The sequence below is a fragment of the Euprymna scolopes genome, chromosome 5 (assembly GCF_053919585.1).
Source record: "Euprymna scolopes isolate OS-2025 chromosome 5, ASM5391958v1, whole genome shotgun sequence".
NCBI lineage: Eukaryota > Metazoa > Mollusca > Cephalopoda > Sepiida > Sepiolidae > Euprymna > Euprymna scolopes.
Genome location: NC_136486.1, coordinates 74806188 through 74830253, shown reverse-complemented (window position 1 = coordinate 74830253; position 24066 = coordinate 74806188). Strand labels below are relative to the sequence as shown.

Sequence of the window (24066 nt, the reverse complement as noted above, 5' to 3'; positions counted from 1 at the left end):
ACCTCATCTCTCTCTCTCTACTTCTTCCTCTTCTACCTCATCTCTCTCTCTCTACTCCTTCCTCTTCTACCTCATCTCTCTCTCTCCACTTCTTCTACCTCATCTCTCTCTCTACTTCTTCTACCTCATCTCTCCCTCTCTCTACTTCTTCCTCTTCTACCTCATCTCTCTCTCCACTTCTTCTACCTCATCTCTCCCTTTCTCTACTTCTTCTACCTCATCTCTCCTTTCTCTACTTCTTCTACCTCATCTCTCCCTTTCTCTACTTCTTCTACCTCATCTCTCCCCCTCTCTACTTCTTCCTCTTCTACCTCATCTCTCTCTACTTCTACCTCATTTCTCCCTCTCTCTACTTCTTCCTCTTCTACCTCATCTCTCTCTCTACTTCTTCTACCTCATCTCTCTCTCTACTTCTTCCTCTTCTACCTCATCTCTCTCTCTACTTCTCTACCTCATTCTCCCTCTCTCTACTTCTTCCTCTTCTACCTCATCTCTCTCTCTACTTCTTCTACCTCATCTCTCCCTCTCTCTACTTCTTCCTCTTCTACCTCATCTCTCTCTCAACTTCTTCTACCTCATCTCTCCCTTTCTCTACTTCTTCTACCTCATCTCTCCCTTTCTCTACTTCTTCTACCTCATCTCTCCCTTTCTCTACTTCTTCTACCTCATCTCTCCCTTTCTCTACTTCTTCTACCTCATCTCTCCCTTTCTCTACTTCTTCTACCTCATCTCTCCCTTTCTCTACTTCTTCTACCTCACCTCTCCCCCTCTCTACTTCTTCTACCTCATCTCTCCCTCTCTCTACTTCTTCTACCTCATCTCTCTCTCTCTCTACTTCTTCTACCTCATCTCTCCCTCTCTCTACTTCTTCCTCTTCTACCTCATCTCTCCCTCTCTTTACTTCTTCCTTTTCTACCTCATCTCTCCCTCTCTCTACTTCTTCCTCTTCTACCTCATCTCTCTCCCTCTCTACTTCTTCCTCTTCTACCTCATCTCTCTCTCGCTCTCTCTACTTCTTCCTCTTCTACCTCATCTCTCTCTCTCTACTTCTTCCTCTTCTACCTCATCTCTCTCTCTCTCTACTTCTTCCTCTTCTACCTCATCTCTCTCTCTCTCTACTTCTTCCTCTTCTACCTCATCTCTCTCTCTCTACTCCTTCCTCATCTACATCATCTCTCTCTCTCTCTCTACTTCTACCTCATCTCTCTCTCTACTTCCTCCTCTTTTACCTCATCTCTCTCTCTACTTGATCCTCTTCTACCTCATCTCTCTCTCTCTCTCTACTTCTTCCTCTTCTACCTCATCTCTCCCCCTCTCTACTCCTACCTCCTCTACCTCATCTCTCTCTCTACTTCTTCTACCTCATCTCCCCCCCTCTTTACTCCTACTTCTTCTACCTCATCTCTCCCTACTTCTTCCTCTTCTACCTCATCTCTCTCTCTACTTCTTCCTCTTCTATCTCATCTCTCTCTCTACTTCTTCTACCTCATCTCTCCCTCTCTCTATTTCTTCTACCTCATCTGTCTCTCTCTCTACTTCTTCTACTTCATCTCTCTCTCTACTTCTTCTACCTTATCTCTCCCTCTCTCTACTTCTTCTACCTCATCTCTCCCTTTCTCTACTTCTTCCTCTTCTACCGCATCTCTCCCTCTCTCTACTTCTTCCTCTTCTACCTCATCTCTCTCTCTCTCTACTCCTACCTCTTCTACCTCATCTCTCTCTCTCTACTTCTTCCTCTACTACCTCATCTCTCTCTACTTCTACCTAATCTTCTCCGTTGCGCTACTTCTTCCACCTCATCTCTCTCTCTACTTCTTCTACCTCATCTCTCCATCTCTCTACTTCTTCTACCTCATCTCTCCCTCTCTCTACTTCTTCTACCTCATCTCTCTTTCTCTCTACTTCTTCGTTTTCTACCTCATCTCTACCCTCTACTCCTACCTCTTCTACCTCATCTCTCTCTCTCTACTCCTACCTCTTCTACCTCATCTCTCCCTCTCTCTACTTCTCCCTCTTCTACCTCATCTCTCTCTCTACTTCTTCTACCTCATCACTCCCTCTCTCTACTTCTTCTACCTCATCTCTCCTCTCTCTACTTCTTCCTCTTCTACCTCATCTCTCCCTCTCTCTACTTCTTCCTCTTCTACCTCATCTCTCTCTCTCTACTTCTTCCTCTTCTACCTCATCTCTCTCTCTCTACTTCTTCCTCTTCTACCTCATCTCTCTCACTACTTCTTCCTCTTCTACCTCATCTCTCTCTCTACTTCTTCCTCTTCTACCTCATCTCTCTCTCTCTACTTCTTCCTCTTCTACCTCATCTCTCTCTCTACTTCTTCCTCTTCTACCTCATCTCTCTCTCTCTACTTCTTCCTCTTCTACCTCATCTCTCTCTCTACTTCTTCCTCTTCTACCTCATCTCTCTCTCTACTTCCTCCTCTTCTACCTTTCTCTCTCTACTTCTTCCTCTTCTACCTCGTCTCTCTCTCTGCTTCTTTCTCTTCTACCTCATCTCTCTCTCTGCTTCTTCCTCTTCTACCTCATCTCTCTCTCTCTACTTCTTCCTCTTCTACCTCATCTCTCTCTCTACTACCTCCTCTTTTACCTCATCTCCCTCTCTCTACTTCTTCCTCTTCTTCCTCATCTCTCTCTCTCTCTACTTCTTCCTCTTCTACCCCATCTCTCTCTCTCTACTTCTTCCTCTTCTACCTCATCTCTCCCCCTCTCTACTTCTACCTCTTCTACCTCATCCCTCTCTCTACTTCTTCTACCTCATCTCCCCCCTCTTTACTCCTACCTCATCTCTCTCTACTTCTTCCTCTTCTCTCTCTCTACTTCTTCCTCTTCTATCTCATCTCTCTCTCTACTTCTTCTACCTCATCTCTCCCTCTCTCTATTTCTTCTACCTCATCTCTCTCTCTCTCTCTCTCTCTACTTCTTCCTCTTCTACCTCATCTCTCTCTCTCTACTTCTACTTCATCTCTCTCTCTACTTCTTCTACCTCATCTCTCCCTCTCTCTACTTCTTCTACCTCATCTCTCCCTCTCTCTACTTCTTCTACCTCATCTCTCCCTCTCTCTACTTCTTCTACCTCATCTCTCCCTCTCTCTACTTCTTCTACCTCATCTCTCCCTCTCTCTACTTCTTCTACCTCATCTCTCCCTCTCTCTACTTCTTCCTCTTCTACCTCATCTCTCTCTCTACTACCTCCTCTTTTACCTCATCTCCCTCTCTCTACTTCTTCCTCTTCTTCCTCATCTCTCTCTCTCCTACTTCTTCCTCTTCTACCCCATCTCTCTCTCTCTACTTCTTCCTCTTCTACCTCATCTCTCCCCCTCTCTACTTCTACCTCTTCTACCTCATCCCTCTCTCTACTTCTTCTACCTCATCTCCCCCTCTTTACTCCTACCTCATCTCTCTCTACTTCTTCCTCTTCTCTCTCTCTACTTCTTCCTCTTCTATCTCATCTCTCTCTCTACTTCTTCTACCTCATCTCTCCTCTCTCTATTTCTTCTACCTCATCTCTCTCTCTCTCTCTCTCTCTACTTCTTCCTCTTCTACCTCACTCTCTCTCTCTACTTCTACTTCATCTCTCTCTCTACTTCTTCTACCTCATCTCTCCCTCTCTCTACTTCTTCTACCTCATCTCTCCCTCTCTCTACTTCTTCTACCTCATCTCTCCCTCTCTCTACTTCTTCTACCTCATCTCTCCCTCTCTCTACTTCTTCTACCTCATCTCTCCCTCTCTCTACTTCTTCTACCTCATCTCTCCCTCTCTCTACTTCTTCTACCTCATCTCTCCCTCTCTCTACTTCTTCTACCTCATCTCTCCCTCTCTCTACTTCTTCTACCTCATCTCTCCCTCTCTCTACTTCTTCTACCTCATCTCTCCCTCTCTCTACTTCTTCCTCTTCTACCGCATCTCTCCCTCTCTCTACTTCTTCCTCTTCTACCTCATCTCTCTCTCTCTACTTCTTCCTCTACTACCTCATCTCTCTCTACTTCTTCTACCTCATCTCTCTCTCTCTCTACTTCTTCTACCTCATCTCTCTCTACTTCTCTACCTCATCTCTCCCTCTCTCTACTTCTTCTACCTCATCTCTCCCTCTCTCTACTTCTTCTACCTCATCTCTCTTTCTCTCTACTTATTCCTTTTCTACCTCATCTCTCCCCCTCTACTCCTACCTCTTCTACCTCATCTCTCTCTCTCTACTCCTACCTCTTCTACCTCATCTCTCCCTCTCTCTACTTCTCCCTCTTCTACCTCATCTCTCTCTCTCTCTACCTCTTCTACCTCATCTCTCCCTCTCTCTACTTTTTCTACCTTTTCTCTCCCTCTCTCTACTTCTTCCTCTTTTACCTCATCTTTCCCTCTCTCTACTTCTTCCTCTTTTACCTCATCTTTCCCTCTCTCTACTTCTTCCTCTTCTACCTCATCTCTCCCCTCTCTACTCCTACTTCTTCTACCTCATCTCTCTCTCTCTACTTCTTCCTCTTCTACCTCATCTCTCCCTCTCTCTACTTCTTCCTCTTCTACCTCATCTCTCTCTCTACTTCTTCCTCTTCTACCTCATCTCTCTCTCTCTACTTCTTCCTCTTCTACCTAATCTCTCTCTCTCTCTACTTCTTCCTCTTCTACCTCATCCCTCCCTCTACTTCTTCCACCTCATCTCCCCCCCCCTTTACTCCTACCTCATCTCTCTCTCTACTTCTTCCTCTTCTACCTCATCTCTCTCTCTACTTCTTCCTCTTCTACCTCATCTCTCTCTCTCTACTTCTTCCTCTTCTACCTCATCTCTCTCTCTACTTCTTCCTCTTCTACCTCATCTCTCTCTCTACTTCTTCCTCTTCTACCTCATCTCTCTCTCTACTTCTTCCTCTTCTACCTCATCTCTCTCTCTACTTCTTCCTCTTCTACCTCATCTCTCTCTCTACTTCTTCCTCTTCTACCTCATCTCTCTCTCTCTCTACTTCTTCCTCTTCTACCTCATCTCTCTCTCTCTCTACTTCTTCCTCTTCTACGTCATCTCTCCCCCTCTCTACTCCTACCTCTTCTACCTCATCCCTCTCTCTACTTCTTCCACCTCATCTCCCCCCCCTCTTTACTCCTACCTCTTCTACCTCATCTCTCTCTACTTCTTCCTCTTCTTCCTCATCTCTCTCTCTACTTCTCCTCTTCTACCTCATCCCTCTCTCTACTTCTTCCTCTTCTACCTCATCTATCTCTCTCTTTCTCTACTTCTTCCTCTTCTACCTCATTCTCTCTCTCTACTTCTTCCTCTTCTACCTCATCTCTCTCTCTCTCTACTTCGTCTACCTCATCTCTCCCTCTCTCTACTTCTTCTACCTCATCTCTCCCTCTCTCTACTTCTTCTACCTCATCTCCACCTCTCTCTACTTCTTCCTCTTCTACCTCATCTCTCCCTCTCTCTACTTCTTCCTCTTCTACCTCATCTCTCTCTACTTCTTCTCTTCTACCTCATCTCTCTCTCTACTTCTTCCTCTTCTACCTAATCTCTCTCTCTCTCTACTTCTTCCTCTTCTACCTCATCTCTCTCTCTACTTCTTCCTCTTCTACCTCATCTCTCTCTCTACTTCTTCTACCTCATCTCTCCTCTCTCTACTTCTTCTACCTCATCTCTCCCTCTCTCTACTTCTTCCTCTTCTACCTCATCTCTCTCTCTCTACTTCTTCCTCTACTACCTCATCTCTCTCTACTTCTTCTACCTCATCTCTCTCTCTCTCTACTTCTTCTACCTCATCTCTCTCTCTACTTCGTCTTCCTCATCTCTCCCTCTCTCTACTTCTTCTACCTCATCTCTCCTTCTCTCTACTTCTTCTACCTCATCTCTCTCTCTCTCTACTTATTCCTTTTCTGCCTCATCTCTCCCTCTCTCTACTTCTTCTACCTCATCTCTCCCTCTCTCTACTTCTTCCTCTTCTACCTCATCTCTCCCCCTCTACTCCTACCTCTTCTACCTCATCTCTCCCTCTCTCTACTTCTCCTCTTCTACCTCATCTCTCTCTCTCTACTTCTTTTACCTCATCTCTCCCTCTCTCTACTTCTTCTACCTCATGTCTCCCTCTCTCTACGTCTTCCTCTTCTACCATATCTCTCCCTCTCTACTTCTTCCTCTTCTACCTCATCTCTCTCTCTCTCTACTTCTTCCTCTTTTACCTCATCTTTCCCTCTCTCTACTTCTTCCTCTTCTACCTCATCTCTCCCCCTCTCTACTCCTACCTCTTCTACCTCATCTCTCCCTCTCTCTACTTCTTCCTCTTCTACCTCATCTCTCTCTCTCTCTCTCTCTCTACTTCTTCCTCTTCTACCTCATCTCTCTCTCTCTCTACTTCTTCCTCTTCTACCTCATCCCTCTCTCCTTCTTCCACCTTATCTCCCCCCCCTCTTTACTCCTACCTCTTCTACCTCATCTCTCTCTACTTCTTCCTCTTCTACCTCATCTCTCTCTCTACTTGTTCCTCTTCTACCTCATCTCTCTCTCTACTTCTTCTACCTCATCTCTCCCTCTCTCTACTTCTTCTACCTCATCTCTCCCTCTCTCTACTTCTTCTACCTCATCTCTCTCTCTCTACTTCTTTCTCTTCTCCCTCATCTCTCTCTCTCTACGTCTTCTACTTCATCTCTCTCTCTACTTCTTCAACCTCATCTCTCCCTCTCTCTACTTCTTCTACCTTATCTCTCCCTCTCTACTTCTTCCTCTTCTACCTCATCTCTCCCTCTCTCTACTTCTTCCTCCTCTACCTCATCTCTCCCCCTCTTTACTCCTACCTCTTCTACCTCATCTCTCTCTCTCTACTTCTTCCTCTTCTACCTTATCTCTCACTCTACTTCTTCTACCTCATCTCTCTCTCTACTTCTTCTACCTCATCTCTCTCTCTACTTCTTCTACCTCATCTCTCTCTCTACTTCTTCTACCTCATCTCTCTCTCTACTTCTTCTACCTCATCTCTCCCTCTCTCTACTTCTTCTACCTCATCTCTCCACCTCTCTACTCCTACCTCATCTCTCTCTCCCTCTCTACTCCTACCTCTTCTACCTCATCTCTCTCTCTACTTCTTCGTCTTCTACCTAATCTATCTCTCTCTCTCCTTCTTCTACCTCATCTCTCCCTCTCTCTACTTCTTCTACCTCATCTCTCCCTCTCTCTACTTCTTCTACCTCATCTCTCTCTCTCTACTTCTTCCTCTTCTACCTCATCTCTCCCTCTCTCTACTTCTTCTACCTCATCTTCCCCTCTCTCTACTTCTTCCTCTTCTACTTCATCTCTCCCTCTCTCTACTCCTACCTCTTCTACCTCATCTCTCCCTCTCTCTACTTCTTCCTCTTCTACCTCATCTCTCTCTCTCTACTTCTTCCTCATCTGTCCCCCTCTCTACTCCTACCTCTTCTATCTCATCTCTCTCTCTCTCTACTTCTTCCTCTTCTACCTCATCTCTCTCTCTCTACTTCTTTCTCTTCTACCTCATCTCTCTCTCTACTTCTTCTACCTCATCTCTCCCTCTCTCTACTTCTTCTACCTCATCTCTCCCTCTCTCTACTTCTTCCTCTTCTACCTCATCTCTCCCTCTCTCTTCTTCTTCCTCTTCTACCTCTCTACTTCTTCCTCTCTCTCTACTTCTTCCTCTCTCTCTACTTCTTCCTCTTCTACCTTGTCTCTCTCTTTCTCCTCTACCTCATCTCTTTCTCTCTCTACTTCTTCCTCTTCTACATCTCTCTCTCTCTACTTCTTCCTCTTCTACCCCGTCTCTCTCTTTACTTCTTTCTCTTCTACCTCGTCTCTATCTCTCTCGCTCTCTACTTCCTCCTCTTCTCTCTCTCTCTACTTCCTCCTCTTCTCTCTCTCTCTACTTCTTCGTCTTCTACCTTGTCTCTCTCCCTACTTCTTTCTCCACGGTCTCATTCTGTAGTAATTCTTCTGTTACGTCAATAATGGGTAGTTCTGAAGGCATTTCCTCATCCGATTATTCTCCTTGGGATCTTATTCGGTGAGCATGAGCTAGAACACTGTTCCCATTTTCTTTATTTAATATTGCATTATTATATCCTTTCTACATAATAAATTCTGCTGTTTCGGCTTCTGTACTCCTATTTCTTTTGTACCGTATCTTTTGAATTGTGGCATATGACAGTTAAAGGGGACCTTAATTGTCTTCCCATTAAGGCAGATAGACTTTCTGACCTGCCTGCATGTGGAATTGTTCTATAACTTACTAATAATCTTGGTAAGAAAGCATTGATTTTCTCCTTCTGTTGTACGCATGCTTTTATGCCCTTCTTTACCGTCTGGACCATCTTTTCCGCTATCCCATAACTTTGAGGGTAATAGGGAGGGGTCTTGTAAGGTCTGCATCCTATTTTTCTTAACCATTCATGCAAATCAGCATCCGCAAATTCTGGCGCGTTATCCATCACCAATGTTCTCGGTATCCCATTTCTCAAAAATATTACTCTTAATATTTGTTTTACGGTGGTACTTTTTTATCAGGTACTCTCACCACTTCAGGCCAACCTGAATATGCGTCTATTAATATTAATAATAGTCTTATGCCATTGACATAGGCATGATCCATGTGTACTCTGCTCCACGGTTCTGCTTCTCGGGGCCACACATGTATTTTCTTTTGCTTGAAATTCCTGAGTTCTGTGCATTTTGTGCATCTTTTTATGTAGCCCTCTACATCTCTTGAGTACCCCGGGCCACCATGCTTCCAATTTTAATCTTCTTTGCATAGCTGCTACTCCACAATGTACATCATCATGTACACTTTTTATAACCTGCCTCTTCTGTGTTTCTGGGGGAACTACCAAGTCTCAATTACATATTACCCCGTTTTCTATAGTCAGTTTATGTCTTATTTATTTTAATGGTCTTTCAGCCATTGAACAATTTCCCTAGCGATTCTCTTTTATCCTCAACACTATTCTGTTTAACAATGGGTCATTTGTTGTTTCAGTAGCCATTTTATCTACAGATATTACATCGGTTTCTACAAGGTGAAGGAATGTGTCTTCAAATTCCTCATCATTTTTGTCCTTATCCTCTCTATAAAACCTCAATCTAGATAAGGACTCAACGTGCGGTATCGTATTCCCTTTAATATACTCAATGTCAAATTCGAATGCCATCAGTCTAATCGCCCAACGTAATATTCTGGATGTTGTAACTTTCGGTAGTTCTTTTCTTGAGTTGAAAATAAATTTCAGTGGTCTGGGATCACTTTTCAACAAGAATTTTTTTCCCCATCAAGAACTGTCTTGCTCTGTTCGTTGTCCACACTATGGCTAGTGCCTCTCTTTCTGTATTATAATAATTGTGTTCAGTCGTTGTTCATCTCCTCCATAAGTACATTACGGGATGACCATCTTATGACAAAATACCGGATACGGAATACTCAATAGCATCAGTAGTTAGAGTTATGTCCTTCTTAAGGTAAAAAATTTGTACTATTGACTTTTTTGCCAGAATCTGTTTTAAGTTTTCAAAGGCTTTCTGTTGGTGTTTTACCAAATGAACTCTGCATTTTTTTTTCTTAACTTTGCAAACGGTTCTGTCAACTCATTGTATTTTGGTACATATTTTCTGTAAAAATTTACCAAACCCAAGAAAGACTCCAACTCTTTTTTTATTTTTTGGTGTAGCCACTTTTAGAATTTCCTCTATTAACGCTTCATCTGGACAGATCTTCCCTTCCTTTGATATTGAGTAACCCAGAAATGATATTTCATTAATGTTGGTTACGCATTTTTTTGTATTTACTGTCATTCCAGCGTCTCTTAGCCGGTTCAGTATATTTTCAGTTTTTTTTCTTTAAATCATCTTCATTTAAATCTCCAACACATATATCGTCTTGATAACAGATGGTATTTTCAACATTTCCTATTACTTTTTCAATAGCTTTTTGAAAAATTGCACTTGCCGTTTTTATGCCATATGGTATCCTTTCCCACCTTAACAGGCCTATAGGTGTGTTTATCGTTGTCACTTCTTTAAAATTTTCATCTATGGGAGTTTGGTGGTAAGCTGATTTTAGGTCTATCTTCAAAAATACTTTCATTCCAGCAAGTTTATGTAAAGCTACTTCCACATTCGGAATAGGGTATGAATCGGCACAAACTTTATGGTTTAACCCCTATTTTATAATCTCCACAAATTCTCAAGTCACCGACAATTTTTTTATACCACAAGGGTGATGCCAATTTACTTCCTCCTAAGGGGTAGGTTCTAATAAATCTTCCTTTATTAACTTTCGCAACTTAGCTATTACTAACGGTAATAAATGCATTGGTACTTTTCTAGCTTTGTAGTAGGAGGGGGGGATATTTTCTTTTAATTTCAGGCTAGCTTCATAATTTTTAATTTTCCTGCTTTTTCCATTTCTATCTCATTAATCAACTTCGTTGAATTTATTTTTAATGCATCATTCCCCAATAGTCCATGCGTTTTTTGGTAATTTGTAACTATAAAGGGTACTACTTCATATATTTCTTTTAGTTCTATTGAACCTTCAAAGTAACCCATAATTGCTATAACCGAGCCATCAAACTGACATAATTGTACGTTGCTTTTTTTTAAACGTGATTTTCCCATTTTTTCCCACAAATTTCTGGGAATTATCGTTACTTCACTGCCAGTATCTATCTGCATTTCAACAACACAATTGTTGATTTTAATTTTAATTTTTATATCTCCATTCCTTGATCCAGTATTTTGTATATTATCCTTCTTTACATTAAAAATCTGTCTATTTTCATCCTCTATTCTTTCCACATTTTTCGTTTTACATACTGTGACAAGTACTGTGGACCAGACAATGTCGGGTTGTGTTGCTTGTTGCGGAGCAGTCTCCTGGGTAGTTCCATTGACATGAATTCAGATTTCGCACTGTTGAATCTAATGATGAAGATGCTGATAATGGTGATGACGGAAAGGAAGAAGGTGTTTTTAACAGATAGTCAAAATGATCTCCCCCCCTCTCCTCTCCCACCAGAATGGAGTGTCGAAGAGTATCTACGCCTGAAATGAAAGTCATAAAAATAATTCCCAAGCAGGGAAAGCTTGGCACTTGTGTTAATTAACGGATGTCAAGTGGTTAGTTTGGGGGAAATTAACCCTGAATGCTGCTTGACGAAGGAGTGGGGGAATGGTATTTCAAGACAGCGGAATGTGACAGCTGATAGCAAAGCCATAAGTCGCAGATCCACGGGGCCTGGTTATTTGTTACTTTGAGCGAAATAATAATTATCTGTTGTTAGAAGACCACCACAGAAACGGATCAAGGGGGCCCGTTGAGTGGTAATTGACCGTGCCAACTGGATGGGAAGAGAACCCATATGACGACGGGGCAATGGAAAATGGGAGAGAAAATGTTTATTGCGAGATAGGCTGGATGTCATGAAATTGAATTGTAAAGAAATTGATAGGTGTTAGTAAACGATAAAAAATTGCCATTTCAGGCGTGTGGACATTTATTGCCTTTGCTGATGTGGTAATTTAGTTTTGGGGCCTGCTGACAAGAGAGAGCGGAGGGGGAGGAGACTTGTTAAAACCGAAAACCCTTTTCTCTTCGATAATTTTAAAGGTAGTTTTTTTTTTATTTCTTTTTTTTCTTCTGCGTCAGGGCGTTCAGAGTTCAGTGGTAAATGCCTGGACCTCCCTTCCCACCCTTGGGGAACGAGACGTTACTGGACCCCGAAACAAAAGCACAGCCGTTGATTGGTGGACAGCCATTTGAGGACATATTGAGAGGGACGGGGTTACAACCAATCGATGCTGATATAACGTTAAGCGAAGACATCTAAACACACACTTTGCCACGCATCTTCAGCGAAACCCTCCTCCCGATAATACGCGCCTCTGTGAACTTTTTCTTCCCTTTGTACTAATGATAGAAAAACAAAGAACTTTGTTAAAAAAACGCCCCAGATCTATATAAGTGACTAAGGCAGTTGTGTATATGCTATTTGTAAAGTTGAAAGCAATAATTATTCTATGCCAAGAAAAGCCAGTTAATCCTTGCCTTCTTTTCTTTGTTTTGAAAACGCTGTTGTTGAGTGCAGTCTATTTTTCAGACAGGCCCTCTTGACAGTTTGGAAACTGGATCAAGATTGGAAACAAGTGGACCATGGCAACGGAGACGAATTCGACCACTAGAGGGAAACACATGTGATGCTACAGGGATCAGTATCAGTTGCACCTCTCACCCAAGCCTGTGCATCTGGGCCGGCCCTGTAGGGGTTACATACTTCTTTGAAGTGATTCTTTTTTAAACACTTTGAACATGTTTTTCCAAACGCTGGGGATTTTTCTTTTTTCCTTTCATGAATTTTTCCACAGTAAGTACATGTTTTTCTTCTCGTTTCTACCATATATGTGTCAGCCATTATTTCTTTGTAGGAGTTTTTTTTTATTTTGGTTGTAGTTATGTATTAATTCCTGCTGTTGTATAAATTCTAGACACATATTCAAGGGCATGTTTGTAAGTTGTAACTGTTCCATTAGCTTATATCTATGTGCCAAATTATGCATATCTTCAATTCAATACAATTAACTCTTCTTCTGTTGTCTGTTCTTCTGTTCCTAGTTTTTCAAAGTCACAGTATTTACTCGCACTTCTTAACCGATGTAAGTATTTTACTATAGGTTCATCCACTTCCTGCTTCATTGCCATAAACTTGGTCCTTTCTGCTATCACCAGTCTTTTCTTTGGCCTCATGTTTTCCTTGATAACCTGACTTATTTCTTCGAAAGTCATTTCTTCTAGTTCTCTGGGGTAAACCATTGTAGCAACCTTCATAATTGCTTCACTACCAGTCGGTGATTTCATTCTCCCCTCCTTGTTTTTTGTTGTCTTTCAACTTTTTGCTTCTCGCATTAGCAGCAAAGTAACGCATCCAAATATCTACATATTCCAGGTCTTCAAAGACCAGAGAATATCCTATCAGCGACGCCATTGATATGTCGTGTATAATGCTAAGCAAGCGTTCAACAACTACCTGTTCTAGTTGGTGTCGGTTTATAAATATGAGCTATCAGCTCATATGCGAATTATACTTAATTTGCATATCACTACAATAATATAAAAAACAAAACTAATAATGTTCTTTTTTTTAATCTTCATTTGTTCTGAATGTACTTTATATTCATTTTAATTAAAAAGGAGAATTTATAAAAAAAAGAAACACCTGAAGTTTAAGAAATACTTTTAAATAAAAAATAAATAAAAAACATAATTTAATAAAATATTGAAATCAAATTTCTTAAATTGAATTGAATGAAGTTTAACAAAAATCTTGACCAGATTTCTCAGTCACCGAACATGTGAAAGATGTATCTGGTAGAAAAATAAGAATAATATTAAAATGTTTTTTCTTTTTGTAAATTGCAGATATTTCAAATAATACCTTTTAAAAGTAGTTTAAAATTAATGAGAGATTATAATCAGTTGCTGCTGAATGATGATCTGTTTTGGATGTTTTTATCAACATTTACTCCTCCATGCATAAGTAAATTGGAGAAAAATTTGGAAATTAACCTTTATTGACAAGAAAGGAAAAAATTTTTTTTTTGTAAATGGTCGAAAATCATAAAACAGTTTTTAAGAAAAATTTACAGGTTCCACTTCCCATTACAATTAATCTTTATTCACGGCATGACACACATTTTCCCCTACTATTAAGATATTAAGAGATAATTTTTCTCTCTCAAAAGATTAAAACAGAAATTATGAAATAGTGCGGTATTATATTTAGATAAGATGTACATACTTGTCCTTGTGTATATGCTCCTTGATTGGACCAAGCAGTCCCGGTCATCTGAGTTGGACTTGGGTTTGGGTGTCTAACCAAGGATGGCATGGTTGTGGCTGGTGACACTTGAGAAAGTGACATTGTGGCTGTGGCAGTGTGGCTGGGATACTTCATTGCAGATTGCGAATTATAACTATAGAGATCTTGTTGAGGCACAGCACTACGGTTAGTACCAATGATTGTTCGGTTGTAGACATCAGTTGCTGCTGAATGATAGGGGTCACGATAGTCTGTCTTCACATTGGTTGTCCTCAGGCCTAATGAGTCCGTAGGTAGACCACGAGGGGCAGCATAGGTATTGAGTGTAGGAGTAGGTTCAGAGCTTTGATCAGAAGGATTTGGTATATTTGGGGCAGTAGCAGCACCTTGTTGAACACTTCTAGAAGAAAACCAAAATTAATTTAGTGTAACAAAAAATAAATAACATAAAACCGTCTATGTTACCAAGATGACCAACTTTCATTTCCATAGCTCCTGGCGCTACCATTAAAGGAATTATATTAATGTGTGTGTGTGTATATTATATATATATATATATATATATATATATATATATATATATATATATATATAGGAGTAAACAGTTAATAAAACATGTTAAAAAACACTTTGAAAAAGAGTTAAAAACATATTTAATCTGAAAAAGAAACACTTGATAAGTGGATAGTCCTAAATCCGCGGAGTTTCGAAGAAATACTTTCCTTCTCATCAGAGAGTAAGAATTAGCAAAATGCGGGATCGGATTTTGCATATAATTGTATTTGATGAAACAACAAGTAAGTCAAAGATCTTACTTGATAACAAAAAGTGGAGCAGAGGGTATATGGTGAAGAAAAAGGTGATTACACATGAATGGATAGTCTGGTGAAAGGTAAATAATCCAATGACAGTATAATCCAAAAATATAACTCCAAGAAAGTTAATTGAGTTTCCATTTGCACAAGTAAAATCCAAGGAAATCACGTAATTGGAAGATGGTCCAAAATAATCCGACAGGCCGAAATCCATGGAATAATTCACAAATATGTACAAAGAAAAGAAAAGGGGAAAATTCCAATAATATTAATAAAAGAAAAATAAGATATGCTTTTCACACGACTGCCGAGACATAATAAGAAAGATCAGGGAAGAAAAAGAGGAAAAAAAAAATTAAATGGAAATAGAATTAAATATAAGATAGAAAAACAAATGTCAAAATGACCCAGACAAAAAGGATTTTAAAAGGCACGAAAAAATATAGGGCAAAAAAATAGGTCAACTGAAATGTACAGGATATTAAGAAAAAGTCAGCAAGAGTTGTTAAAAGACACTAAATGGAAAAAAAATGAATAAATAAAAAATAAAAATAGAAAATAGGTAATAAGTAAATAAATAAATAAATAATATAAAAATAAAAAAATTTTTAAAGGGGAGAGGATGGCCGGTATCTGCAAATTCAGGATAAAGCAAGTAAGTATGTAAGTAAATGCATATAGTAAAATATAAGTAAATATACATACAAGATATAGATGTGTGGGTAGATAGGAATATTAAGACTAAGATGGAATTTGCAGATAGAAAACCGGCCAAACAAAGAAGAAATAAGGAAGTAAAATAAAGGATTATTAAGTTATAAAGTATTAGGAAAGTATGTAGAAAAAACGATAAAGTTAAAGAATTATATATCTATCTGAAAGGTTAAAGTAATAACTATGTAATTTCAAAATTACCATAATTAAATTTGGACTTATGTTTACAGAAAGAGATCAGTTCGTTTTTAGAATTTATTATATTGTTACTTTGAGGAGAAGTAATTAGTTATAGCTTCGGTTGTGCAGAGGTGACATGACTTAGAGCCTGGAGTATAAGACTTAACATTTTTATGATAGTCCATTTGATTGAGAAGGGGGTATTGTTAGAGTTAAGTTTTTTAATTAAAGTGGTTAGAGAAGTTCCTTGGTTATTATTAGAATTATGGTTGTTAAAAGAAGAAATGTGGTTTGATATTCTCTTCTTAATTAATGTTGAAGTAGCGCTGATATATGTATGTACTTTATTAAAAGCTCGAGGTCTGAAATTAATATTAATTTGCTGATTTGTATTAGTTAAATAGTTTGAATTTTGTTCATAGTGTTCAACAAATTGTGGGACAATGATTGTATGAGGACTATTTTGGAGGGGATAATGAGTGTTGTTAGTGTTAGGATGGCTGTTAGAAGAAATATTATTATTCTCATTATTATTATTATTATTATTGCTAGTTGTATGATTGTAGATGGAGGGGCTGCTCGAATGGTATATTGGATTAGTAACTATATCAGATGGGGGATGGGAAGAAGGATAACTTGAAGACGAAATATTAGTGTCTGTTATGGGAGGATTGCGTGGGAGCTCAGTAATTGTGCATGAATATATAATATCTTTATGAATGCAATCATTATTGAGTGGGCAAAGATGTTTGTTATTACAATTACAGTTAGTTTTGGGTTTAATCGGGAAAGGTATTTTTTGGGCTGATTTAATTTTTTTGTTATTAGATGTTAAGATTCTTTGTGCTAAAATAAGAAATCCTGATTGAATTTTTATTGAAAATAGAACTATATCTGTGTGGGTATTTGAAAGAGCTTTTTACAATGTTGAAGAATTCCTTAGGTATATTAGTTTTGACATTTACGCTAAATGGAAGATTAAACCAAATATTTTTCTTTCTCCTGATGCGACTGGGTGGGTTAGCTGTATTGCGATTAGTATTTTGGTTTGGATTATATATGTAGACTGGTTCATTGTTATTGATAGCAGCAGATCTTGTTATTTGAACTAGTTTCTTACGAGTCATATTCTGTGTGATTACAGATTTAAGGCGGCTTGCAGGAGGAGCATAATGGTTGTATTTAATCTTTTCTTTGTGTCCTGAGTTCCTTAAGGCATTATTGAAGAAAGTAGCATTTTGATTAAAAGTTTTTTATCAGCAGAAAGAGCAGAAATTCTTCTAGAGACGGATGGTACTATAAATTTTATAATTGAGTTTGGGTGGTTAGAAGATTTATGGATGTATTATTTTATATATATATATATATATAATGTCTGAAGAGTAAGAATATATCAATATATCATCTGATTCGTCAAGGTGTTAGGAGTGACGATTTCAAAACATTTCATTCAATTTATGTGGGGAGGATTCTCATTCTACTGAAAGAATATTCCATTTTCAAACTTTACTTTATCATTTATTAAAAAGAATAGTACTCATGCAAAGAGTGATCTGTGCTGAAATAATAACGTTATTATTTAAAAAAACCATTCTTAACATGGGGAGGAGAGGGTGTTTTGTACCTATTCTGTACTTTAATCTTACAATTGAATAAAAAAAACATATCATAAAACTTTAATTAAACTTGGAAATACGATTTTAAAAATAGCGCGGATCACTCTCTGCATTAGCACCAAAAGAATTATTCATTAAAAAGATTCATTCATTAAAAAGAATTTTTAAATTAAGTTATTGATTTGGTTTAACAGCAAATCAATCCTTTATACCAAGAAGATACATATTGTAAATGAGACATTGACACATATAACATGGTTATATATATTAATTGAACACAAGTTTTTATTTTTACAAATTACCAATAGAATATTATATTGAAAAGTATTAATGACCACAATAAATTTGATTGGATTCAAACTCTGCATAGGTGATTTGATATTCTTCGACATATTCATTAAGCCAATCATGCATCCTTTAATATATTGGTCAATAAATAGATACTGTTATTTATGATAAGAATTAGTTTCACTTATTTAATTTTATAATGCAATTTTAAACAATCTAATCATTTGATCTATAAATTTAAGTTGAATTTTAAATAGCAATACATGTTACAAATCAACATTTTATTCTAACTAGACATTTCTTCCTTTTTATCTTTGAAGTCTTTTCTTTACAATAAAAAAAGTGTAACTTGAATCAGTTTCTTTTTGGGAAATATTGGATAGGTACAGCTAGCATTCAAGAGAAACAAACATTTAAACATAGAAAAAAATCCGAACAAAAAAATATTTACCAATTTAAAATATTCTTCAAAAGCAAAAAACATTGTCCAATCAAAGTGGAAAAGTTGCTCATTAGAATTATTTTAGAGTCACATCATTTTTTTTCGACCCCAATAAATATGAACGATATAAACTTGCATCAAATAATGTCATTTCTGAATCAGAATGATAATCTCAATCAAACTGATTATTGTTAACAATCTTAATGGAATATTTTGTGACCAACTAGTGTTTTAAAAACATTTACTTATATTATCTGTGATTATAATAATCAAATTCCACTATAATTTTGTAAAAGGAAATGAAAAGGTTATGTACTAACTTTGCAGAACTATTATTACAGACAATATATTCCACTTCATCTGTGTAGGGATTTTGGAAACTGAAGCTACTCGTTCTCAGCCACAGCCATTCTCGATTGGATGCACGGAAGCGATACATGATTGACATCACCTGACCTTTTAATTTTAACACTGAAAAAACAAGAAAAGGCAAAGATTTTTAAACTATCAAAACAAAAACCATTATGGATCATATTTACAATTATGCCTTTACTTTTAAATATCACTCTCTCTCATATACATGTGTGTATATATATATATATATCATTTGACTAAATGCAGTTGTTAGCATACATTCAGTTCCTGATCATCCATGCAGCAGTTCCCACAAACTGGATCATTCCGCTTCACTGAATCCACAGTCTCATGCATCATATGCTGAAGTAGGGAGGGAGTCTGTCACCTTGTCATCTCAGTTTGTGATCAAACTAGCTCTCCTCTTGATTATGTTGCATGCAGTTAGACACATACTGAGAGGTGCTCAACAAGCCTTCTACACAATATGATTCATCATGTGACAATATGAGGGACTTCTGGGATCACATTTCCTCGCTTCCACCACAGGACACTGTGCTCTCTTGAGACGATAAATCCAAGCACATGTGTACTGTTCCAGGTTCTTATATTCTAGTCCAAATCAAACCAGATGTTCCCTGAATTGAGATGAGGCATGAAATCTTTGTTAAAAGATTTCAACAATGTAGGTTGATGCTGTGCACTCCAAAGCTTCTCCCTGAGATAGCATTCTGCTGATGATTCATGAAGTTACGTTTAATACAAACCTCAGACATGTCAGACAGTATCTCTTCCCATCAGTTTTCAGACTAGTATGGCCACAGCATCTCGTGGAATCGTACTTATGTATTAATTCCTGCTGTTGTATAACAGTGACACATTAGACTCTTTTTGGCGCCATTTGCACATCTTACAGCACAAACATCTGCATTTACCATGAATGCATCCCCATAATAGTTAAGTTCGCAGTAGTCCACCATCGGCCTCACCTTTGCCATATTCCACTGAATCACAGCCATCAACAAAATTAACTCCTTGGGAGATCCACGTCTTTCTTCCAGGTATGGCACAAGCCAACCCTTTTCTATCCATATCCAAAGTTTCTGATCATACTCTGATCAGATTCCCGCACAATTAGATATTCAGGCACTCCATTGTGAAGTCCAATGGTCAAATGTAACAGTAAAGCCAAGTTCACTGATGAATTTCATCAATTTGTTGGCAGTACACATCGCCGATTTAAACTGCACCTGTAGGTCCAATAGTAATGCCTCCCAATTCTTTTATTGCATTGATCCCTAACAATAGATCAAATCCTAGTGGTTTACCATGCACTATCAGAACATTGATTTTAACACTGTCGCTTTTGTTTGTGGAAATGGTGGCCACTCCCCTGCTGCAGCATGCATCGGATGCGCTTCCAATAGTCATAACGTTCATCCTTCCAGGATCGACATAGACTCACATCTACTAGTATATGCAAGCATTCTGTGTCAGTTAACACTGAACATTGCATTGCATCAACATAGATGCTAATTTTTGAGAGCGCCGCATTTACATATTTGTGAAGGAGTAGGTTGGCGCTGATGCCTCATCCCCTTGTTCATTTCCTGAACAGTCATGAGTCCAGTGTCCAACCTTGTCACATCAGTAGCAATGGGTTCCATGTCTCTTGCAATCCCCTGTGACATTTGTAACAGTTTACACCAGTGTTAGGGCTGCTCTTGGTAAGATGGGCAGTTTTACCACTGGGTGAACTCATGACTGAGACCACATTGTAGCTTTGGTCCCTAGTCAACAGCAACACACTTGCTTTCGCTACTAGGTCTCCCATGGTCAGAGCCTTAATTTTTGGTGCCAGCTGAAGTTCAATGAAAACGGCACTAGGAAACCCTGTAACAAACACCAGTTTTACAGGCCTTTCCAATCAAACTCCCTAGACACCAACTGATCTGATCAACTGTCTGATGTCATTTGCGTAAATGTTCACCTGCTCACCAGTCCATCTAATCAAAATCAACTTGTTATAGGCTGTGAACGCACCATCCATGACTGTTTCTTTTAACATAGTCTTTATCTTCTCAATGTCCAATTTGTCACTCTCGCCCATCTCCAAGTAGAGGGCCAATGCATACCCCCTCTAGATATGAGAGCAGCAGTCATACTTTTCTTTGTATTCTTTTTTCCAACTGATAACGAATTCATGCGTACGAGACAACACACAAAAAACGAAAGCGACCTGTCACACAAAATCTTTTTGTTTGCTGTGCCACCTCGAACTGGGACAGCACCTAAAATTGCATTTGTATTATTTTTGTATTGTTTCTCTACAATGGACGCTTATTGTGCATTTCATCAATTTGTTGGCAGTACTTTGTTGTAATCGTTTTGCCCAGTCAAGAAGCTGTGATGGATGAGACCACCAACCACTCACCATAACCTTTTTTGGTGCAATTTTGCCAGTTGTCGTAGAGGATCCACTTCTCAACACGCATCACATTTTGCTTGAGAAATGGGTTGTTTTTGTTGTGCAGAACGAGCGTAGAAGACACCTCAAAGCGACGATTTTTTGATTATCGTTCAATTCATGCGACACCCATTTATCCAATTTTTTTGACTTCCCTATTTGTTTAAATGGCAAACGACTGTTGAGTGGTCGACCTCAAGTTCAACAGCAACTTCTCGTGTGGTTTTGCAAAGATCGACTTCAATTAAGCTTTCAAATGTTTGTTCTCAACCGCAGTCGGCTGGCCACGACCATCTTCATCTTTGAGGCTCTCGTCACCATTGCAAAATTTTTTGAACCACCATTGTTCCACATGTTCATTAGGGATTCCTGGGCTAAACATATCATTGATATCATGAGCTGTTTCGGCAGCTTTTCGGCCTTGTTTGAACTGGAACAAGAACATTGTGTGGATTTGAATTTTGTCCATGCTGTCGAAAAGCCTGCAAGAAAATGAATTTTTTTTTTTTTCTTTTTACATGGGGATCACCATTTATCAAGGCCCGTAAGCCACTCGGGGATAAGGGTTATTTCGTGTACAATAATCAATGGGATAATATCGTAGTAATAGTTGGTATTGGAGATTTGATAAAGCGTCTTACTTAAGGGGGCGATTAATCAGGAGTTTGTTTATGCTGGACTTGAAGACGTCCAAGTTGTAGTCAGGTGGGAAACAGGCAAACAGAAGAGAATTCCACAGGCGTGCACTTCTCAGAAAAAAGCTATGTTCATGGAATCTACGTTTTGATTTAGGCACAGATAAAGAGTGGGGGAAATTACTGACAGTGATTTTAGCTAGACGGGTGTTTATCATGAAGGATTGGCGAGGGAGGACCAGAGATTGGAGCTCGGAAGAGCACTTGCCATGGAAATAATGATAAAACAAAGACAGGCTCGCAACGTCTCTTCTGTGGGAGAGAGGTTGCAGGGAAAAGAAGAGAGCATCCCCCACTAAGCCACAAAGTCTATTTTGTACTTTGTCAAGGCAGGATAGGTTGTTTTTTAAAACTCTAGCCCAGATGTGGCAGCAGTACTCCATCTTTGGACGTACTTGGCTTTTATAGAGATAGAAAATTGCATCAGTAGTGAGATATCTTCTGGAGTGATACAAGGATCCTACCATTTTCCCAGCGGCCCGGGCAACAGACTTTATATACATGTTCCATTTCAGACCAGGAGTAAAGGTCAAACCCAGGAGCTTGTCAAAACAGGAAGCCTCCCCAAGACGAGAACCATCCATTTCAATTGATGCTAGATGAAGAACAGAGCGTTGATGATGTAAAGTTAGGAGCTTCGTTTTAGATGCATTAAAAGTAACCAGCCACTTCCTCCCCTACTGTACCATGCGCTCAAGATCAGAGGAGAGAGAATTAGAGAGAAGTTTGTCGTTTACGGCCTTTGATGTGTTGCCATAGATGGTTCTGTTATCAGCATAGCTGTCAACGAAGGAATTAAGTATGTGTTTTAGGAGATCATTGATGTAGATCAGGAAGAGAGTTGGGCCCAGGATGGACCCCTGGGAGACTCCAGCATTAATATTGTGGGCCTCTGAGTTCTGCCCATCAACCACTACTCTTTTGAACCTATCAGAAAGAAATGATTTAATTATTGAGAAAACATTTCCAGTTATACTGTAGCTGGAAATCTTGTGAAGTAGGCCCTTATGCCAAACCTTATCGAAAGCCTTTGATATGTCAAGAGAAATTGCCCTAGAAAGGAAGCCTTTGTCGAGAGATTCACTAATCCTATGGGATATAACTGTTAGCACATCAGCGGTAGATTTAGCAGAACGGAAACCATATTGCATGTCACTAAGGAGGTTATTTCTGCTGACTTCTTTATTTAATATGGATTCCAGTAACTTACTCATGACACACAAGAGACTTATTGGTCTGTACTGAGAGGGGGATGATTTATCACCTGAGTTCTTAAATACAGGGCATACTGACGAGGTTTTCCAGGGTGTTGGAAAGCACTTCTTCTTAAAGCAACGCTTAAACAGTTTTGTAAATATGGGGGCAAGTTCTGGTTGAAGCTTTTTCAACACTATAATTGGAATGCCATCTGGGCCAGTTGCTTTACTGGAATCAAGGTTCTTGATTAGTTTGGCGACTTCGTGCACAGATATTTGTATGTTGGATAAGGTGTTGTCTGTTGTAGGAGGAAATACGGGGAATTGATGCCCTTCGTCACAGAGGGTAGAGTTAGCTGCAAAGTTCTTGGCGAATAGTTTGGCCTTGTCTGATGCTGATGAGATAACCTCAGGTCCATTGATGATTATTGGGATAGAACGCATGCATCTGTTCAGGATCCTGTTTGCTACTTGCCAAAACTGGTGGGAATCAAGACGCTGCTCAGCTACTTTTGATTTGACGGACTGAGCATATAGCTCTCTTGCATTTTTTATTACTCTTTTACAGTGGTTGCTGGCAGTCCTGAAGGCAGCTTTAGTCTCAGTACATCTATTATGTTGGTAGTTATGGAAAAAGTGATTTCTGTGCGCAATGGCAGCAGCACATTTTGGGGAGAACAATGGCTGGCTGTTAGTAGGTTTTTGTTGGAATTTTTTGGATGGTATGAATCAGTCTATGCCTACAATTAACCATTCGGTCAGGTCTGATACAATGGAGGACACATCCTTTTTAAACATGGAATGCAGAGGTAGATCAGATATAAATGTACAGAAGCTATCCCAGTCAGCCATGAAGTATCGGTATACAGTACAGTGGAGGGGTACGTCTGGGGACTTATTACATTTCATTTTTATCTTAACTGATACGACGGAGTGGTCGGAGGATCCTAGAGGAGAAAGAACGGAATATGAACATAGCTCAGGGGAAGTTGAGAGAAAAAGGTTTAGGAGGCTTGCATATTGACCTGTAGTATCGGGCACACAAGTGGACTCGCGAACAATCTGAGTGAGGTCATAAACAATGGCAAAATCATGACAGAACCTCCCCTCATCATCCATCTTATTTGAGTGGGTCAGCCATTCCACATTATGGACATTGAAGTCACTGCAAATGTGAATGGTGGCCGAAGGATGAGCAGACAGGATGAGGTCAATTTTCTCAGATATACTCTTAAGGACAGTAACCCCGCTGTTGTGGGGTGATAGAGAGCAAATATGAATGCGGTGGTGTAAGCAAGTGCAACTCGGAAGCACATATAAGTAAATTAGGGTCTTCTCTGGAGATATCCCTACCACACGGGAAGCCATCTTTAATTTAGGCGCATATTCCATGTCCATGGCAATCTTGGAGGTCAGATTTAGATGTCAAGTTAGAGTATCCTTTAATTATGAACTCATCTAGGGAAGTGGTCGGCCCTATGTCAGTTTCGCTTAG

General features: G+C 39.3%; 1 protein-coding gene across 21 annotated transcripts in view; it reads right to left on the bottom strand.

Annotated features, from left to right (window-relative positions):
• LOC145276852 (aryl hydrocarbon receptor nuclear translocator homolog) overlaps positions 1–24066 on the bottom strand; it is a 281732-nt gene that overhangs the window by 26210 nt on the left and 231456 nt on the right. For 15 of the 21 annotated variants that reach the window (XM_080128232.1, XM_080128240.1, XM_080128225.1 and 12 more), the window contains 2 exons: positions 18180–18330; positions 13784–14204 (listed from right to left, as the gene is read on the bottom strand). In XM_080128232.1, coding sequence (XP_079984358.1) covers positions 13784–14204; positions 18180–18330 — 572 coding nt within the window. The remainder of the gene's footprint in view (positions 1–13783; positions 14205–18179; positions 18331–24066) is intronic. The other 6 variants (XM_080128222.1, XM_080128228.1, XM_080128226.1 and 3 more) reach the window with 1 other exon arrangement.